The sequence below is a fragment of the Zophobas morio genome, unplaced genomic scaffold (genome assembly GCF_036711695.1).
Source record: "Zophobas morio isolate AGI-343-1 ecotype UQ-CSIRO unplaced genomic scaffold, CSIRO_AGI_Zmor_V1 ptg000046l, whole genome shotgun sequence".
Taxonomy (NCBI): domain Eukaryota; kingdom Metazoa; phylum Arthropoda; class Insecta; order Coleoptera; family Tenebrionidae; genus Zophobas; species Zophobas morio.
This window is the reverse complement of record NW_026972151.1, coordinates 4,021,924-4,043,491: the sequence shown is the minus strand read 5'-3', so window position 1 is coordinate 4,043,491 and position 21,568 is coordinate 4,021,924. Positions and strand designations below refer to the sequence as shown.

At 33.7% G+C, this 21,568-nt stretch overlaps 3 protein-coding genes across 3 annotated transcripts in view; 2 read left to right on the top strand and 1 right to left on the bottom strand.

Moving 5' to 3' along the window:
• LOC135142073 (uncharacterized) overlaps positions 1 to 21,568 on the top strand; it is a 70,800-nt gene that overhangs the window by 16,616 nt on the left and 32,616 nt on the right. The window lies entirely within an intron of this gene.
• Positions 5,382 to 6,351, bottom strand: LOC135142223 (protein takeout-like). The gene is made up of 4 exons (XM_064073898.1): positions 6,240 to 6,351; positions 5,952 to 6,189; positions 5,771 to 5,904; positions 5,382 to 5,724 (listed from the first exon to the last, which is right to left on the bottom strand). Exons 1-4 carry the CDS (start codon positions 6,295 to 6,297, stop codon positions 5,426 to 5,428), a joined length of 729 nt encoding a protein of 242 aa, XP_063929968.1. The 5' UTR covers positions 6,298 to 6,351; the 3' UTR covers positions 5,382 to 5,425.
• LOC135141956 (uncharacterized) lies at positions 15,723 to 16,446 on the top strand. Its single transcript, XM_064073570.1, has 2 exons — positions 15,723 to 16,031; positions 16,088 to 16,446. The coding sequence occupies exons 1-2, from the start codon at positions 15,811 to 15,813 to the stop codon at positions 16,434 to 16,436; spliced, it is 570 nt and encodes a 189-aa protein (XP_063929640.1). The 5' UTR covers positions 15,723 to 15,810; the 3' UTR covers positions 16,437 to 16,446.

Below are 21,568 nucleotides of genomic sequence, written 5' to 3'. Positions count from 1 at the left end.
CTCGAACGAACAGAGCGTGTTCTAGATGCGGAGACAGAAATTTTGGAGATCGTTGAAGAAGAACCAGCCATCAGCATAAGAAGACTATCTTACCGTGTAGGAATTTCGCAGTTTGTTGTATGGCGAACATTACATGACCAAGGACTTTATCCTTATCACGTGCAGCGAGTTCATACTTTGAAACCAGAAGATCTACCGCGCCGAATGAGATTTTGTGAATGGTTGCTTGAGAAAAATAGAGCAGACCTACGTTTTGTAGCGACGATTTTTTCCACAGACGAAGCAACATTTACAAGAGACGGTATATTTAACGCGCGAAACACGCACATATGGTCAGATGAAAATCCCCACGCTATCCAGGAAAGACATTCTCAGGAACGGTTTAGTGTAAATGTATGGGCCGGAATAGTTGGCAATAATTTGGTAGGCCCTTACATTTTACCCCCTCGCTTAACAGCAGTAGCATATTTGCAATTTCTCAATGAACATTTGCCAAATCTTTTAGATGACGAGAAGTGCGGAGATGGTTTGACCAACATTTTCCAAGACACTGGATAGGAAGGAATGGACCAGTGTTATGGCCACCTCGCTCTCCGGACCTTAATCCATGCGATTTTTTCTTGTGGGGACATTTAAAACAATTGGTATATAAAACTCCCGTAAATACAGTGCAAGAACTAATAAATCGGATCCAAAATGCTGCAGCGGAGATTAGGAGAAATCCTGACATGATAGCCCGATTACAGCCGTCATTAATTCGCCGTGCTGAGGGATGTCTTGCCAATGAAGGCCGTCATTTTGAGCAATTGCTTTAATTCGTTAATTTTAATTTTATGCTGTTGTCGTATTGTATTGTATGTATTTTTCAATCGGTTTTTACCAGTTTTCATATTTTTCGACTTTTTACTTACTCTGTATTGCTTTTAAAATATTAAAAAAAACCTGTTTTTCAATTCTTTATACAAAGTAAAAGAGCTTCTTATTTTTTTACTATTGATACAGTTGCTAGGATTTTCAATTCTTTAGACAAAGCAAAAGGGTCTCTTATTTTTTTATTATTGTTGTAGTTGCTAGGGTTTACTAAAATATACTAATTTTACCTATTTATTTTTCAGTAGCGTCTAAAAAGGTTGGATAAGGGTTAATTTTCCCCTTATAATTTTGATAACACAAAATAAGTTTTTCCAACTTCTTAGACTTAGCGAAGAACTGTCAATTTTTTTGTACGTACCTTTCAATAACACCCTGTATATATCCACCTTGTAACAGTAGGTTTTCAGTTATAAGTAGTAGAGAGTAGTTATAAGTTTTGGTAATGCTTCATGGCGATCGACTTTTTATTCTGACGGATGTTTGGTCCTTGTCACAAAGATTTTACTTTGTTTATTAGAACAAAAATAAGAGCAACTTAGAATGCTATTACCTTTTTACAATAAATGTTGAAAATGTTGTCCTCGATTAGCAATACAGGCTTCAGCACGTCGCAACATGTTTGCAAGGACACGTAAAAAATCACCGGGAGTTCCACGAACTGTAGCGGCTGTCACTTCCACTCGTTGTTGAAGATCCTCGATAGTTTTTGGACACTATTTCCATAAACTAAGTAACTGTTTCATCCAACTCCAAACACAAAAATCACACGGATTGAGATCGGGCGAACGCGGAGGCCAAGCTAGTGGGCCGTTTCTACTTACCATAAAGCGTTACCATGTCGACACGTTTTGAATTGGAAAAATTCACCATTGACAAAGACGTTAACTGAACATACGACGACAATCAACTGATCCATGACTGGCCTTTATCGTTTTTTTTGCACGTTGCTTATCAGTGTGCGATTTTTTTGGTTCTTAAGACTAATCGTTCTGTGCCGTTCATTGTAGTGGTTATGGTAGATCAAGAACACTAACTGCCATAACAATTGATATATAATTTAAAATATGTTTTTCTACACATTGCTACGGCTTAGGAACGTGAATTTTACACAGTGCAATAAATCTTATTGTGAGCTATTCCCATTTTTTTTATTGCACGCATTTCGAAACCACCCTGTATAAATAATAATATTGTCAAGGGACTTTAACCGTGATGTAAAATTCAGTACAAAAAACACACAGAATAAGTCAGACATTATTTAAATGTAAAGGAGATTCAAATTTACGTATAAATGACCTAACCAAAAGTCAAAACAAACCTAATATGCTAATAAAGGAACAAAACTTTGTAGTTACATACACCCAAAACACGCTGTGAAGATATTTTTAGTCACCTTTGGCACAGAGTATATGTTAATCTCATAGTAAGTACTTGTTATAATTACATATGTATTTTCAGTTAATGAAGCATTCTCCCTCCATTTACATTTAGACACATACTTGTCTGCAAACGAATCTCAAAAAGGTTTTTCGTTGTAAAAAATTGAATAAGGTGGTGTTGAAAACTTTGTGATGCGGAAATCGGCTGTGCGAACGCACATTAAATTCTGCCCTTGGAAAGCAACATACAGCCTGTTTTGGTTGACAGTTCCCTAGTGAGTGGAGATTAGGGATGCCATAAACTACCAAAAAAGTTAAATAAAGTGCGCGGCAATAAAATTCATATAAATATCGGTTCACTTTAACAAAGTTGAAATTGTAGCTTCTGCTGCCGCTTCCGCATCCGATGGGAATAATTATGAATAATGTTCTTTCGGTTTGTTTATCTATACATTCCCTTAGCAACACAACTGAAAGTCAGAGACATTTGTTAGTCCACACAATCAATTGAGCTTTATACAAAAAATATATATCAGCAATCAATTTTGTTTGAATTTTTAGCTACATGTGAAAATTGTAAAAGATGGTTTGTACGATACGTTTCAAACCAGTGTTTTGTTACTCACCTTACTATTCAACTCGGCATTCATCTCGTTGATTAACCTTATTGACTGTAACGAACTATAACCTATGATGGTGCCTTTCTATTTTAGCACAAACTAAGTATATAAGACTCTTGTAGATAAAATATTGAATTATAAATGTTTAGTATGGTATCATAATGGATGTTATTCATTGAGTGAAAATTTCAATGTTTCGCAAAATAATTGCGAAACGTTCTTAAAAACTTTCATGTGTGCTTAGTTAGGTACTTAAATCTTGGTGTTACCTGTGTCAAAAAATTCTGTAGGATGGCCGAGTTGTGCGCACGTAGAAGTAATCTGTACGAAGGGAATTTATTAGTGAATATTTTTGTACTCTCGATTTGTACCTTTAAAAGATTTAATAAAAGTCCTATTTACTTTGTTTCGATTTTGATGTTTCTGGTTTGAAATATAATGGAGCATTGTTTATGCTTTCCCGATATTCAAAGAGCTTTCATATATGTACACACATTTTTTATAATATTAAATATTTAAATCATTCTCTAATGGAAACTGATATCATGTTTCCTTTGCAACTTTATTTATTCGTTGGAGAGCCATTTTTAAAGATTTTGGCTTAAAAATGCAATATGTGAAAATTAGTTGTTATAATATAATGTAGGCATTACTTAACGGTTTGCCTTCGTTTTTGTTACAAACTTCTAGTTATAAAGGGAGAAATTAATTAAGCTTTGTATATTTTTATTTTCTTTATTTCAAAAAGTAAGGGATTCTTTATCGAAATGTTTATTTCAAATAAAATTTAAATATTTCTATATATTTTTTTCTGTTCTAGAGTATATTTTAGCTTCATGTGTTATTTATTTCTTTCTCAATAACAAAATTAAGTACATAATTATATAAAAACTTGTAGGCAAAACATTAAAATTAGTTCTGGAAAAAAAATCAAAATGGTACAACAAAAGCGTGAAATTTATACCTAAGAATCAACAAAATCTATTGCTCTGAAATTTTGTACATGTTTTAACGTTATTGCGAATATGGGAAATCGTTATTTTTTTGAAATAATCTCTGAAACTACCGGACCGATTTTATATGTACATGTTAGTGTCATAGAAGGTAAAGCTCTAATCAAAATTTGTGTAATCATTCCTACTGACACCTTGATAACGTAATTTTACATTTTTTGTAATAAGTGCTGTTAAAATTGTACAAAATAATATACTCCTGTACTTGTAGTTTATGAATCCACCTTAATTTTTTCCCTTGAGTACACACATTTAAAAAAAAATCCAAATTTAATAACATCATGAATTTATTAGAGATAGAAAAAAGGCCAAAGACCAAAATTGTACGGTTTTTTGAGAACTACACTGCAGAATTATTTTTAACAATACACAGTGTTTGTGTTTCAGGCGTAACACACAATTTAGTTTTTTAATGAAACATATAGTTTTACATATTTTAACTGATCTTTTCTTAGGATTTACAACCGCAGTTTTGTTTTGAAATTTGGATGCGATGTTGCCACGTTATTCCAACTTCCTTGAAATTTTTTGGCAATGGTAGGGTTAAAAAAATCGCAACAAAGTTATTTTTAAAGACTTAACAATATTTTGTAAAAGGACAAATAAAGGTACGCTCTTTGTTGTGGTATCAACTAAATCAAATTTCAATATACATAGTGTTTATATAAGAAAATCTAAAACTGTACAATTTTCAAATATCGATATTTCACTTTTTTAAAATATATTTTAAAATTTGTTTTATTATTGTATCTTACTCTATTTTTGTCCTCATTTTTCTAATGTCTATGTGACTCTTAAAAAAGTAAAAAATCGCAGTAACTATCAACTTTAAATACAGCAAAAAAAAGAAAGAACAAAAATAGAATAAGATGCAGTAATAAAATATAGGGTGTTGAAAAAATTGATGGAATATCTATATTTGACACTTTAACAGAATATATACAAAATGAGGATAAATAATGTATTGCTATTGTATTTATGACACGTTTATGCCTGGACATAAACGTGCAATAAAAATTACGATTTTGTTTTGTTGTGGACTTCAGTGAATCTTGTGTAAGTGAAAAATAACAATTACTTGACGTTGTTTTAATGGCATCACAAAATTTTCCGATAATAAATTCTGTTGAGATACGAAACAAAACTATTTCAAGGTTTTCTTATTGTAGTAAATAATAATTAATGTTTCTAGTGAAGGTGTTGCCAAATTATCATTAATATTAAAATTATTTATTTTGGATCTTTCCGTGGACGTATTAAATATAAATGTTTCGTCGATTACATAAGCAAAAAACTGTATATTTAATTTCATTACTAGCCACTCCAAAATTTAAGTCTTTTTGTTTTTAAAAACGTGTACGTTGTTTTTTAAGTCTCTAGAAATATAATGATATGATTTGTTTTATTTAAGTTGTTGTCTTATTGCACGACACTGATTTCTAGGATTAAGGATTTTATAAACAAGGGTCTTTTTCATGGCATTAAAAACACTTACATATATTGAACAAAATCTATTTCAAAAAACTACAGTGACTCAAATCTACTCAAAAGCTTCCTCCACCGAAACTTTCGAAAAGAAACGGTTAACTAAATTCGTTAACACCTGTACTATTAGTTCAGAATAACTCTCCTCGATATCTTTAAAAATAGCCTCCCAGTTGTCATTCATGACTTGGTTAACGTTATCACCCAGTCTCTTATCACCATTAAAAAGATTGTCAAACCTAAAATGTATGAAACCCGGAACCATCTTCAGTTTACCGGAAACAACGTTGATGAAAGTTTTCCTCTTTTTTTTGATTTCTTCGAAGTTGAGGGTAGTTTTCACGTGCAAATTTTCTAAAACAAAGATGTTAAATTTGTTTACATTTTTTGACGAACGTACTCAATGTAGTTTCTCCGGTGCCTTCACCCACTATTGGCAACAGAAGAATTCTCCCGTCAAACTTGTATTCGCCCGGTATTCTCAGTTCGGGAAAAGTGCCTTCAAGTTCTATGACTTTCTTGTCAAAATCGAAGCTGAAATTATCTTTTTTTCTGTTTTTTAGAGCTTCTGTATTACTTACTCAAGTTTTTTTATGTCCACGTTAGTTATCCCGTACAACCGACTATTTTTGAAATGCTGCGTTACCTGGACTGCACCGGATCCAGCGATGGTCAGTTCTGGTATAAGAAATGGTTCTAAGTTTGGTATATTCAGTTCCGGGAACGGCTGCTTTAATTGTGGTGCTCCATCAATTGCCGCTTTAAGCACACACTCCTTCCAGTCTGGGTCTTTTCGGTTACATTTCGTAAAATTTGGCGCTAAATAAAGAAAGAAATAATTTTTGGGTGTATTTCAATCCATCACATACGTAGTTGAACACAGTCGGCGAAATAACATATCGCAAGCAACACTATTAAAGGTTTCATGGTAACGATCTGGAAAATAGCAGGAATTTGGATTCTTTTATATTGAGCTCTCGATGCAAACTCGTGTTTTTGTTGGTCACGTTTCAGTGAACGAGTTGCTGACGTTCTTTAAAAATTTAATTAGTATGGGCAAGGTCAAAACTGGACTCCGGGTTATGGTATCAACAATATTTAAATATATTAAAATATGGAGCAGGTACTTCATTTATTTGTTTAAATACCTGTTTGTTAGGTTTGTGTAAAAAGTTGAAGATTAAATTCTCTCAAATGATTTATTGTTGAAAGTGTGCAGAACAAAAATATGTTTTTAATTATCATTTCATTTGTTTTCCTGTTCTAAAACATTTATATACTGGGTGATTTAATTTGGCTGGTGCTACCAGAACAGGTGCGACACGAAATTAAATGATCTCGTTTCCAAAAGAAAAAAATTGGTCGAAGACAGGACTTCCGTCGTTCTCGAAGTATACTGCCACAAATCCTACTTCTTTAAAAACAAAAAAAAAACAAACAGTAAAACAAATACAAGAGTAAATATATTTTGATTAAAAATTTATCGTGTTTATCATAACTTTAAAACATCTGCAAGAATTTTGATTTTTTTTCCAAAAATCTGAACGTTTCTGGTAAAAACTCAATACGGAGTCGTAAACTACATGTGTAGGATTATGTTATTTCATACTATTTTAAACCCATTTACTAAGTACAATTTTGAAGTGACGTCATCACATTATTGGTGGGGAAGATCAGAAAAATTTTGGTTAACGTTTTACCATCTAGATGATATTCCTAATACAAACACAAAATTTGACAACAATCGGCCCAGGACTTTCGGAGATTATCTGTGTCATAAAAATCCGTGACAGCAGACAGACGGACAGACGGAAACGGGAGACCTATTTTTTCGTACTCTAGGGGTCATAAAAGGTCGAGAAAACGTAAAAGTAGAGAGTAGGCCGACGGAATCGATTACAATACTTCCTGAGCGTAAGCGAAAAATATGATGTCTAGAGTGAAAAATAAAAGCGGATTCATAAATCGCAAGTAGAAAAGTTTGTTATTTTATGAAATTTAAATAACATTTATTATGCAAATTTTGATGCGGCGTCATCACATTGTTGGGGGAGATGATAAGATAAATTTTGGTTGACGTTTTGCAGTCTATACGATGTTTCTAAAGTACATGTAAAATACACATATAAAATTTGACACCAATCGGTTTAGGGGTTTCGGAGATTATCTGTCTAATCAATATCGATTTAGCTTACGCTTGGGAACTAAAAATGAGAATATTTTTCAATAAGCGATATACCATTTCAAATAATGTGAAGTGCATGCATAGTACTAAAAGAAAATCTTGATCTAACCTCAACACGTGGTTTGCTTAGCATACATAAAATGCACTGAGAATGTGCATAAATTTCACGAAACTAGTTTGGAAATGTAAATTATATTACAAGGATATGCAAGCTGGTAAATTGATAAACTTTATTTTATCCATCCAGTCCACACTTCAAGTTCCACTGCGGGTTTGAATAAAGTCTAAAATTTAGTAATCTGAATATTCACGAACAATACGCTATATTGCACTATAATAACGCTAAATTCGTTTATCCAGAAACAGTAAATTTATCGTTTCTTTTCTGTTAAACAAGATTACATTTAATACAATGTCGTTAAACCAAATTTAAGTTGTCTCTGCTAAAATACTTCATCTGTTTTGTTTTAAAATGCAATATAATTTTGCAATTTCTTTAAACGGAATGAGGCTTCAACAGTAAATTGTGGTAATTGGTGCATCTTGATTAATAAAAAAGCATTTTGTTTTTCGTTCTTACTATTTATTCAGACTGTACTAGATCTACATTAACTTCTCGAAAAAAAAAAAATTAATACTGGTAATGTTCCGGTTTAGACTTTTAAAATAAGCTGAGTTTTAGGTCAAATCATTATCTGAATGAATAAGTAGACAAACAAAAAGTGCATTACGTTTGAATTACTAGTATTATACTAAAAAACAAAATCGTTTTGCTGTTTGTGGCAGTTCTGTTCTTTTACAGTGTGAGAATATACTTAGTTAACGTAATGTTGTGAAATTAATTCCGCAGGTTGAGAGTTGCAACATTGTGCACCCACCGCAGTGCTGCAAACTATGGTTTCTTTGTATGCATTCTAGGTGTACGATGTTTGGTTTCTTTTGTGCACATCATGAGAAAGATGAAGGTGATTTGTTAATTGCTTCCAATAAACCTTGTAATATTATCTCTAACAGAGAAGTGGTGAAACTCATATTCACTTGTCTCAACCACATCACTTTTAATTTAGATGAGATACGAAACGAGGTGTTCGGATTTTTCGTATTACTGAAAAAATTGCCCGTTAAGTTGAAACATATTTATTTCATTTGAATAATGGAATATTCTGTATATTTTACAAAAAAATGTTGTTTTACGATAAACCTCAACAAATCTGGTGTCAAATAAAGCTTCGTTAGAGGCAAGAAAATGAATCATTTCCAAATTTACGCCCTGTATAAACACCACTAGACTTTGATTAATTTTTTATTCGTGTGACAAGACAATATAACTGAAAATTTTCTGCCAATGCAATTTCTTTAAAAATGGAGATGTTGCAATTTTTTTAATATAAAAGTGCCACCTAATCGTTGGGACATTTGGTATATGTATATAAAAATAAACTGCAGATTCTTAAAACAGAGCAATAACAATTAATCTAACGTTCACAAAAAAAAGCCCACAGGCTGCAAAAAATTGAATATTTAACAAAGGAGGAGCTGAAACGTGCGTCATTTTCCTGTAATATATTACAGAGTAATTATTATCATAGAACGTCATACCTCAAAAAAGTCATTGGGGCATAGTATAGCAAAAAATGAACAACAACTTGTCTCACTTACATGCAAATAAACAGGTATGATAATATAGGAAGAGAAATATAATTGCAAAAAAAGTAATAACCTGACAACATATTTTATGCAATGTAATAAATCTCGTGTGATAAGTGTAGGTAAATAATAATAACTGTAGACGTGTATGACTTCTGAGACATAAAAATTAAGCCTTCCAATAAGAAAAAGGAGCAGGTGTAAATAAAAATAGTGACAACATATGAACACCCACATGTTTTATTATATTGTATTATAATAGTATATTAAAGAACGAGTTTCATAAGGCAAATATTGAGGCACGAATCCAAGTTTATAGAACGAGCGGCGAAGCCGCGAGTTATATAAAGGATGAGTGCCTCAATGGCCTTATGAACGAGTTATTTATACTATTTTTTCTACCGCACAAGTTTTTTCCCAAAATTTAATTGAAATTTGCATTTTTTTTAATCTGGGGACTTTTGTCGTGGTTGGTGATGGGTTGGTCTGACACTAACCACGAAATATTTGAGGTTCGAATTTTCACAACAACAATTGTAATTCGAATCAATTCGAGTTTTCGTAATTTAAAATTGGTTAAAATGTCTTGCGAAGAAGTTATGCGTCCGGAAACGTGCCACTGACATTCACCTGACATTTCTCGTCATGGCTACCAATCTTACCGATCTAAATTACACCAGATCTATTAAAGAACGCCTTTCCGCTATTAACGAACTGCTGTGACGTCATTTGCGTGCGTTAATAGCTCTATTAGAAAACCAAAAAACGTGGGCGGTAGAAAAATTATTATTATAAATGTTATTTCTATCTCGCGGCGAAGTTAAATTTAAATCTGCCTTTCATAATGTACAAAAAAATCGATATTAATTGAAAATCTAATGGAGCATTAGGAGAAACAATGGGGAGGATAATTTAAACCGCATATGATATAAAAAATCCTGCATTGTACAATGTAAACATCGACCTACGGTATATGAAAAAATTAAAGAAAGCAGTTTTGCCGGTAGCCACAGTATTTTTTGTTAATAAACATGAAAAAAACGCAATGAGTTGTGAGATCAGTTTTTACCGGTTTTAGATGCTAATTAAATGATAATCTATTCATATATCAAAACTTAGCGAACCGTTTTCATTATCAACACGCAACAAATGCTTGTTGGTATGCGTGGAATGAAACAAATGACAGATTCATTCAAAATTTAATTTAATATAAATCCGCGAAAACAAAGATTTATTTCAGGTTAAAGTGGTACAAGATTACACTATAATTCAAATCTATACCTACTTGATAAGTAAATTCCGGTATTGGTGGATTGTAGGCACATACCTATTTGTGCATTTTTTTATCAGTTTGAATTTTTCCAGTTAGTGGAAAATATATGACACATAATTTTTACATTCAGTTAGTACGAGTATACATTCAGGTTAGAAGAATTAATAATTTAGAATGGTTATGCTCTTGATTCACTAAAAAAATATGCTTATTAAACGTTTCTACATTTACGTCTGTCAAGTCAATGCTTTGGTGGTTGTCATAATTTGGTTTTAGAAATCAGTACGAGTAATAGGAGTATATCGCAAATAATAATGTTTATCTACTTCAGTTTAAGGTTATTCCGACTACGTGTATTTTGGCCATAAGGAGAAACACGGGTTGCATTTAAAACTTCCAATTTAGTTTGTCTGGAAATTTTTATCAAAGACACCTTGAACATTGTAGAAGATCATATTACTCTCTTATAGGTTTCCTTACGTAAGAACAGGAGAAATAAATTATTGAGTGACACAGTGGATTAGGAATAACAAATTAAAGCACTGCAGTGGGAATGGTTACAATATGATAAAGGCATTAATACAGAGAATTCATCACACTTATCACGGAATGTATATTTAAACCATGAAATTAATACAACCCTTGTTATACTATATACTTATCTTCTTCCATAAGCTACAATGTTATTTGTTGTTACGTAAATGCTCAATAGGTGGCGGGCTCCACAGTTAAGAAACCGCCTGTCTTCGCTGCTCTCTTATATTCTGTTTTTTTTTATTAATATAACATGGTCAAAATGGTACATTTTTTCAAGGAAATATTGATTTTGCGATTATGGAGCGAAGCCTAATTGCAAAATCGATATTTCCTTATATCAGTTTTCCATTTTAAATTTTATGTTGTGAAAAGAAGTCGACACATATTAAAACAAAAAGGTAAAATGTAAGGCCGCCCACCCGCCTTATCTCAATTATGAAGATTTTTTTTTATTCGCCGTGAACCAAGCTTAAGGCTGTACGTCTCCAGTATCAAGCATTATACCAAATACATGCAAACTTTAATGATTTCTCATTCGAACAATATCGAATTTGAAGCGATCCTGATTTTTTTTAGAATAGCCAGTGTATAAATGTAGGGCAGAATAATTTTATTATGACAATTAATGCATCAGGTTATTAGAAAAAAAAATCGAAACTTTGATTACCTTTTTGGGCGTTATAACATATTTTTTTCTAGGGAATTTTATGACCCATCGATAGATAAAAAAAAACAGTACTGGAGTATAACTTTAATCAGTTGTTATTTGCTAAAAGTTGTGTGATAAATGAAAAAAACGAAATCAAAGAATTTCAGAAAATAGGCAATCAATAATACATCCAATACCCTAAAAAGTTTTGACCCACCCTCCACAGCGGGCGGTTAAGCGTATTAGTGCGGTGGGTAGAGTCGCCCGACAGTGAGATTTTTGTTTCAAGAAATTGAAGACATGAAAGGCTTTGGCTTTAAACACCACTTTTGAATTTATTCAATTTTAGGAAACTTTTTTTTAATATATTTTCTTCTTACCGGTAGATAGCGACCACATCCGGAATCAACGATTTCGGGTAACATTGCATATAAGTAAAACTGTACTAAGTGAGATACCATTTTTTCATGCCAAAACGTATCATCTCTTTCAATTATTCGGTATTGTAGATCACATTCAGTATCCACAATAGAATAACATTTTTGACGACGCCTTATATGTAGTTGCCCTTGGACTTTGGATTTTCAGTTTGTCCAAATTTTGGACACAATAATATTGTGTGGCGCAACTGGAGTGATCGCCAAAAATGTGAGCAGGACCGTTTAAAATATCTGCTTTTAAATTTTCTACTTTTTTTTATAATAATTATATCGCAACCACAGCATAGATATCAATCAGTAGAGACGGCTCGCCGTTTTTCGTGACCCGTTTTCGTGGGCGGTCGTTCGCATTATGACCGAATGAGGGCGCCCAACTGACGTCTAAAATATTTGAAATTTGGCAGTTTTGTTACAATATTTTTGCCAGTTTTGCTTGTTTAAGACTGCTTTTCCGGTAGAATTGTACAAATAGTATAAAAATGTAATTTTCACAATAAAAGGTAAAATCTTTGTCCGATAAATTTTCATACCGGATTCCTGTTGTGCGCCTTATTCTCTCCCTCGTGTTTGGAATTCTTGGAAAAGATAGTAAACATAACACATTTTTTGTTTAAAAAGTCGTCGCAAACGAACAACAACGGTGGTTATGAATAAAATAAAAATTGTAACAAATCATCGTGTTTATAAATTAAATATGGACTTTTCTTTTTTCTTATTGCGATTCACGATTATACGATTTGAGCAAACTAGACAGTTTGCAATAAATTGCGTACACGAATCAATTTTTGAAATTGTAAATGAAGTGATACTTTTTAAATTGGGTGGCGACATCTAGGAATAGTTTAGGCAACGACCACCCATGACGGCTTAAAATTCGGGTCAGAAAGAACAAAGGCGCCGACACGAGCTGTCTCTACTTATTGTTATCTATGCTGTGTCGCAACTTTCTGTGCTAAATTTTTCTACCAAACCACACATCTTACATTTGTAGATAAAAATGCTTTTGAAACCAAAACGTGTTTCATTAGTTATGTTAACATCAGCAAAAGTGCATGAACAAGTTTTAACCACAATATTCTTTAAACTGTTCAACAAATGACCTATGTCAACAATTCGACGACAATTCGAATAACTTTGTTATTTGAAAAGCTTTCTTTCTGAAATTTTGCTTTGGATATATAGTTAAACATGGCGAGTTGATTACAACATTATTTCTTTTTTTATCGCTCTCGGTTTGACAGACAGGGCCGTCTACTTTTTATTTTTTTAATGGAACACCTTGACTTTTTTTGACATTTTCTAAAACAGAAGAAAAAACTACTTTCAGAAATTATCAACATGTTTATACATTCATACAAAAAAATTGAAAAAAATCACAAAAAACTTCTTAATATTGTAAAATCACACATAATTGATTAAGACATTTTGTTGATCGATTGCAGCACTGCCAAATTGTAAACGGAGAACACTTTGAACGTTTATTGCAGTCCCAGTCGTAGTTTACTATTTATTTCTATTTTCAAAGATGACGTGATTTTACAGTTTTAGGTGTTTTTTGTGAATTTTTTTCTGTTTTTGTATCGGTAGAAATAAGCATGTTGATAATTTCTGAAATTAGTTTTTTATTTTAGTTTATGTTATTTCATACAATTTAAAACCCATTTAAGTACTACGTGCAATTTTTGAATCACATTATTGGTGGGGATGATTAGACAAATTTTGGTTAGCGTTTTACCATCTGCATGATATTCCTAATATAAATACAAAATTTGAAAACATTCGGCCCAATACTTTCGGAGATTATCTGACTAATATAAAGTCGGAACGGCAGACAGACAAACGGAAACGGGAGACTTATTTTTTCGTACTCTAGGGGTCATGAAAGGTAGAGTAAACGAAAAAGTAGAGGGTCTGCCGACTGAGTCGATTACAATACTTCCTTCGCCTACGCTCGGGAAATAAAAAGCACTGCTCAAAATAAATTGGGTACTAACTTTTGATTACGGCACAAAACATCCTCTCACAATAATCACTACTGTACTTTCGCATAGGAATAAAGTACCAAATTTTGGTTTTCTAATTTTATAATAGATGGTTAAACGCTAACTAAAATTTGGCTAATCATCCCCTCCATGATTGGAATGACGTCATCTCCAAAATTTATAAAATATTTCTTTTTAAATTGTATAAAATAAGATACTCCTGCACTTGTGGTGTGTGAATCCGTGTAGAATTTTCACCCTAGACATCCAGAATTTTTGGAAAAAATTTTAACTTATAGATGTTCTCATAAAATAAATCAAATTCGCATAATCAAATTTTATAATTTTTCGAAAAAGCTGCATTTGTTTTATTGCATTTCAGAGGCGCGGGAGGTTCTGTCGTAAAAACCTTCGACCAATTTCATTCAAAATACATTCCGAGAGGTAACTAGGTACCTACCTAAATTTCTAAGATTTTTGGTCGGAAAAACCCAAGATTACTATGAAATGCAGTAAGATACCAACAATAAAATATTTTTGCAAATTTTACTTTTCTATTCTATCTACTTACAGAATATGCCCAACACATAAGTACAATTTTTGTAGAAACAGGAATTAAAAAATAAGAGTGAAAACTGTCAAAGGGTTAAAATTGTTCGCTTCGTTGGCAATAGTTTTATTGCTCCTATTGTCAGCTGGGAAAGTGTATTTCTCGGGTTGCAGATACAGCAGAGTACTGAACTAAAATATTTATCTACTACGAAAGAAAACACTATTATTTTCTCAGCTTACCCTCGGGAAGTAAAAACGCAAAACCACGTCGATTAGTATATAAAAATTGCCATTTTGTAACATTTATTTCAAAATTCTTGAGCTATATTTGACAGATGTATGGCGTCGTCCATAATTTTTTTCAATAGCACCTCCTTTTTTTTAGCATAAAGTGATAGTCCCTTGAACGAGAGATTTTTGATATGTGGTTTGACCTAATTTACTGTCCTAAGAAATGAAAAAAAGCCAAATGTGTGTTTTAAAATAAATTAATAAAATCATCGTCAGAGACTGATGAGATCTTTAGTTCCAATGCACATAACAAAAAAAGCGTGTTCATATACATAATTCCGACCATAATCCTCAGGTAAGTTCCCCATGGACGCGTATTTGCGAAGTGCGAATGTCGCGTATCTCCATTCGACCAATGAAATCCAAGAAAATTTTGTACGCGCGTATCCAAGGTCACTTCGCTTCGAGTTGATTTTACTTTAACTTTTACGCGTAGAAAAGAGGTGCTACGGCGGTCAAATTCGAATGGTTTGCAAACAATGCAAACATAACCTCAAATGCTTTGCAGTTTATAATGTTTGTAATGTGCACGTGCACTAATGTGTTATTAGTTCAACAGATGCTGTGTAAGACGTGTTATTATGGCTGAAGCGAGAATACAATATAAATGTGGCTATTGCAGCTGGTTGTTAGATACTATGTGTGAAAATATTGCAGAACATATGTGTTTTAATGAACGAGGGTTTGACGCGGAAAAACATGTATTTGCTGCCGACGACAACAATATATTAACTATAATTGAGAAGAGACAAGCAGAGGCTAATGAAACTCGAGCGGAAACTCCATCGCCCTCGTCGTTTGACGAAGTCTTAATTGGTGAAGTTGCAAAAAGACCACCATTGTATGACCATCGGCTCCCAACAAAAGAAAGGCTTAAATTAAAGATGCAGGTTTATTGGACAGAAATACAAAATACTGTAGGATTGCAATATTCATTAGACTACATACAAAAACGTTGGAAACAATTGCGCGATGAATATGTACGAGCCCGCAAAAAAGTCATGGCATATAAACCAAGTGGAACGGAAGGTGAAGAGTCCGTGCGGCCATCGTTTAAACACTATACATCAATGACGTTTTTAAATGATGTATTAGATCGTGCGCCGTAAGTCATTAATGTAATATGTATTTTTTTATTTCTAATATACTACTTTATTACAGAACAATTTCGAATATAGTGCAACCAGGCGGTTCTAGGGAGCCTACACCAAGGGGTTCCAGGGAGCCTACTCCAGGAGGTTCGAGGGAGCCTACTCCAGGAAGGTCTAGCGAACATACAAAAAGATCAGCAAGTGAGCAACATACTCCAACATCTAAGAGAAAAAAAACTGAAGATGATATACAGCAAGCTTTATTGAAAGTTTTACAAAGCGAAGACAAATTAGATCCTGTTGATGGTTTTCTTCTTCGCTTAGGCGAGGGACTACGCCAGTTACCATACAGAAACAGAGCCCGGCTAGAAATACAATTTTTAACGTTAGTGCAAGACGAACTGGAAAGTTTGCCGTAAATAATAAGCCGTTTTTGTAAACTGTTTTTTTAATAAATTGACATATAAACAATAGCTTATATCAATATATTACAAATAAAATATTATTTCATCCTATTTACTTTAAAAATCGTTTTGTAAGGCCTTCTCCCACTGCCATACGACAGGAAAATTGTTTTCAAAGTAAGATGCAAATGTATCTCTAATAACTCCAGCATTACGTGAATGAAAGTTGCTACCGGTTCTGTGTAAATTCTGCAAAGCTGATGAAGCATCAATTGTTAAATCTTCTAGGGCTACATTCGAATATTGTCGTTGAGAAGCGGCCATTTGCAGTTCCCTTTTCATTATATAATTGTGGAGGCAAACAGTGGCTTGAACAATTTTTGTCACTGTTGATACAGATGCAATAATCGGTTTGCGATAGATCCTCCATCGTGATGCTAATATACCAAAGGCACATTCAACCGTTCTTCTCGCGGAACTGAGTCTATAATTAAATATTTTTTTCGTAATAGTTAAATGTCCGCTCCTAGGGTATGGCCGCAGCATGTAAGTTGTAAGTGCGAAAGCTTCATCCCCCACTAATACATATGGCAATATGGGACCCTGATAAATGGTATCAGGTGAAGGCACTTGCAATGTGTTGTTGTCTAAACCCTGTCCCAACCTACTGTGTCTAAAGACCCCCCCATCACTCTGTCTACCAGTGGCACCAATATCCACTATGGTAAAACATGAAAATGCATCTACAACAGCTAACAGGACAATACTATGACGACCTTTATAATTGTAGTATGTAGAGCCGCAATTAGCCGGGGCCTGAAAAATTCATGTTGTCAATTTCAATGTTTATAAGTATCATATTGTTTTTACCTCAATTTCTACATGTTTACCATCAATTGTACCAATACAGTGGGGAAAGTTACATTTTTCATGGAATTCCTGTGCAATACTTTGCCACTTTTGTTCTGTGGGCATCAACAGTACCTGATCTTTTAATACTTCCCATAGTGCTGTACATGTTTCAGCAATAATTCTCGACACAGTGTTTATTCCTATTAAAAACAGGTAAGAGATGGAAGTCATACTGTCTCCTGACGCCAGAAATCGTAACGTTAATTCCAAGCGTGTTTTAGCACTAATGGGCTCCCTTACGACAAATTCTTTTTCTATTTTGGCTCCCACCAATGTAAGTAAGACATCAAACATGTCGGGTGTCATTCTAAAGAAATTGAAATATTTTTCCGGATCAGAATCTCTCATTGTGTGTGACAAATTTGCACTGGCCCCTTGCAATAATCGGTTTGTTACAGTAAAAATAGGTCGCACCCAAAACTGTCTTTCATTCGCTTTCTTTGCTTCCAGATACAAGGCGTACACTTTAATAATTTTTTTTCGTAATGCTATCTTCCTTACTTTATTTTTCCTTTTTCGGTATATAAAACATAATTTCGTGATGAGTTCTTGGCACAGCTCTACTGCTACTTTCTTATTATATTTCCCCATTTCGAATTACATATGAAAGTAATGACAGATCTGATGACAACTTGGTTATATTTTGAGGTTATATTACCTTATATTTTATGCTACGCCTTTACGCGTTTTACGTTTATACGCACGCAATGGGGAAGCTATGTTTAAATGCAAGCTTGCGAATGCCAACGATACGCGTACGCAGATTCGCAAAAACGCGTAGATGGGGAAGCGGCCTATAATTAGAGATGAGTGGCAGCATGGGTTGTTTTAGAAGTTGCATATTTCCCGGAGATGAAATTTTCTCGCGGTGCCGTACAGCCTTAAATGCAAAATACTTATTTCTTTACAAGAAATAAAAGATGTTTTTGAGTATCGTGTTGTTCAAAGAATACTATGTACTTGTATTAAAAAAAAAGGCAAAATATAACCCAGCCCATCTTTCCCATTCTTAGAAACGTAAAACACGTTTAAAATGGAAATCTGTTGTAGGGAAATATGGATTTTGCAATTAGGCTCCACCCCTAGGTCTGGCAGCAAATGAAAACTTCATTACTACTAACATATTTAGATCAGGCCAGGTATGGGTGGGGCTTAATCTTTGGCTTTAAATTTTTGTAACGACTTCTGAAGACGAAGATGAAGGCAAAAGTATCGATTCTAGGGATTTTGGTTTCATTAAACAAGACCGGAACGTGTGTTCCAAGGGTTGCGATCCAGCCATCTACGTTACAGCCTGTTATTGAAAGGTACGTACAAAATAAAATCGGCAGTTGGTTTCGAAGTATAGGTGCTAAAAGTTAAAAAAAAGTTCAGGTAAAAGTGTTCTCCTTTTTGAGATAAAAATTATTAAAATTTATGTCCAAATTGGTTGTACGCCTCTGATAAAAAGATCATCTTTCGTTTCTATAGCAACCTTTAGTCTTGACGAAAGTTTTATTGTTACAGTTGCTAGGATTTACTAAAATAAATTAATTTTACCTATTTATCCTTCAGTAGCGTCTAAAAAGGTTGAATAAGGGTTAATTTTCCCCTTATGATTTTGATAACACAAAATAAGTTTTTCCGACTTCTTAGACTTCGCGAACTGTCCATTTTGTTGTACGTACCTTTCAATAACATCCTGTATATATATTCCGTTAAATTTGAAAAAAAAGATGTTTTTGTCTCAAAATGACCCTTTTCTATACATTCTTCTCTTCAAAGTAAATAGATCGAGTATCACATGTAGGACTAGGAAGTTCCAAGCCATCGAATACTTTAAACCGTAATGGGGAGTCTAATGCCATTTTGGAGTTACGTCCCCTTAAATTAGAAAAAAAAGGTGTTTTTATCCCAAAATGACACTTTGTCTATATATTCGTCTCCCGACAGAAAACACAACGAGAACACGGTCTAAAACTTTTTACAAAATGTATGGAAAATTTGATATTAATATTATTGCTAATAAACCCATATGCCGCCCCGGTACGACGCCTATGGATTTTCTCGAGGGCTTTCCAGTATGCATGGCGATGATCCGTGACTCATCATCGGTGATGACGATCGACTAAAAAGGCGCCTAGAAGAGGTTCTGCGAAAGTCTCGGCGAAGGGCTCCAGAATGAGCTCGAAGCGGTGATGGCGAACTATCCAGTCGGGAGCAGTCAGGCCCAGTAAACGAGAGAGTATTAGAGTCTAAGTTGAGTCGGAATTATATTCGCTTTGTTGTCATATAAATTTGTATTACCCAGAAATAAATTGTTGAGTTTTACTCACGCCTATTTTAATTACCACGCAACGTAACAATATTTTACCGTCTAAACGAGAAATAAAAAGTGAAATAAATGATAAACAACGTGTACAAATTAAAGTAAATCTTTTCCAAAATTCACGATATTATAAATTATAAATATTAAATACAAATTAGATTTTCTGGCATCGAAAAATGACACATTTTTGACTTGCTTAATATTTCTAAAATTTCTTTTTTTGCGTAAAAATGCGTTCGGATCAGAGATGGTGACTGAATATTGGTGTTTAAAGTGTGATGTGTTAATGAATTCAGAAAAACTAGCTCTACAAGAATTCTAAAAATATATAGGCATTGAAAAAAGTCGTAGACAAACCAAAATAAAATATAGTTCGTCAGATTTATAGGATACCATTTAGCTTCCTACACTGTGACGGGTATTATTTTTCTATATTGTTTTAGTGTATAGAGGCTATCACAAGTAACAGTTTGTAAAACATTTTTTTTTTAATTTTTCAAAGAAGTAGGATTTGTGGAACTTTGACCAATTTTTTGAAAAAATTATTGAATTTCGCCTTTTGTATTTTATTTCAAAGAATATTTGAACCCAAAAGTACTTTGCAAAGTTCGTATTTAAATTCACTATTGGATGAATCTGGCAAATTGTGTATTATCAGTGCTTGTAAAAACGATGTTTTGAAATTATTTTCATGTGTTTATGTTGAATATTAGGTAATATTCACTTTTCTTAACTGCCAATTTTTCACAAAGTTGGTAAAACTGTTGCTTGTTTAAGCATTTTAACTACGCTTAAATTTTAGGTACCTATTTCATTAACTGCTTTAAAAAATAAAAATAGTCCATTTTGCCTAAAACCCGGGTCTTTTATGACCGTGTTTATATTCCTTTACCATTTCCCAAACGAGCTCAATTTTGGTTGACGTCGGACAATCCTCAACGACATTCAAACACGCAAGTGTGCACGTATTGCGCCTAACCCAGATCGAACTTTTCCAATTATAAATAATCATCCCAAAAAGCAACACCGCCCAGCCCTTTCCAGCAACTCCGTCCTTTTACGGTGCAAGAATCTTGTTAGCGCAATCTCCCGGGATTAATTCCGCAAGTTGGGAACTATTTAATTGTGGAGCTAGAGTGCTGCATCAAAGTGGGGTTTCTTTGTGTGTATCCTAGGTGTGCGACGTTTTGTTCGTTTTGTAGGCACCATCGGAATGATGAACATAACACAATTACGGGTCAGCCGTGCTCCCTGTTTGTATTTTGCAGTGATTTGCTAATTGCTTCCGTTAAACTTCGCCCATCATTGTCTACGATGCAATTTGGAGCAACTTTGCAACTTGTAGGTTTTCTCGGCGCCCGCTCGATCTGCCGGCAAGAGGAATTAATTGTCCGTAATGGCCTATCCAATAAGAGATTAAATTGTCGCGATTATATCACGACATTTATCGCGCATAATTACGCTGTAAGATGCGAAATATCTTCTGCGGGATCTACTGTTGGGGCGTGGAAGAGCGCGTTTATTGGTGCCAAGTGAAAATGAAATTTTAATTGGAGGAAGGAATACGAATTTTAGCAGGTCTGCAGGGTGGTTATCTGCGATGAGTGGCTACGGCGGCTGATATACAAGACTTAATTAAGTTTTCCATGAAGACGATTCTCTTGTGACAATAATCGTGTAGTTGGACGGGTTCATGGCTACTCAAAGTTATGGAGGTAGATTAGCTTTTGATGGGCGATGAATGTCGGGGTTTTTGTCTCAAAAGTTTATGATCGCTTTTTTGTCTAGTATTACATACATTCATGCAAAGTATAAACATTTTATCGCCGGCTTCGTTTCGGTGCTGAAAACGAGCTAATTTTCATTCAATTTGTCACTTCGTTTTATTATATACATGTGGAGAGCTCTGCAGCATTTCCAGTTCATT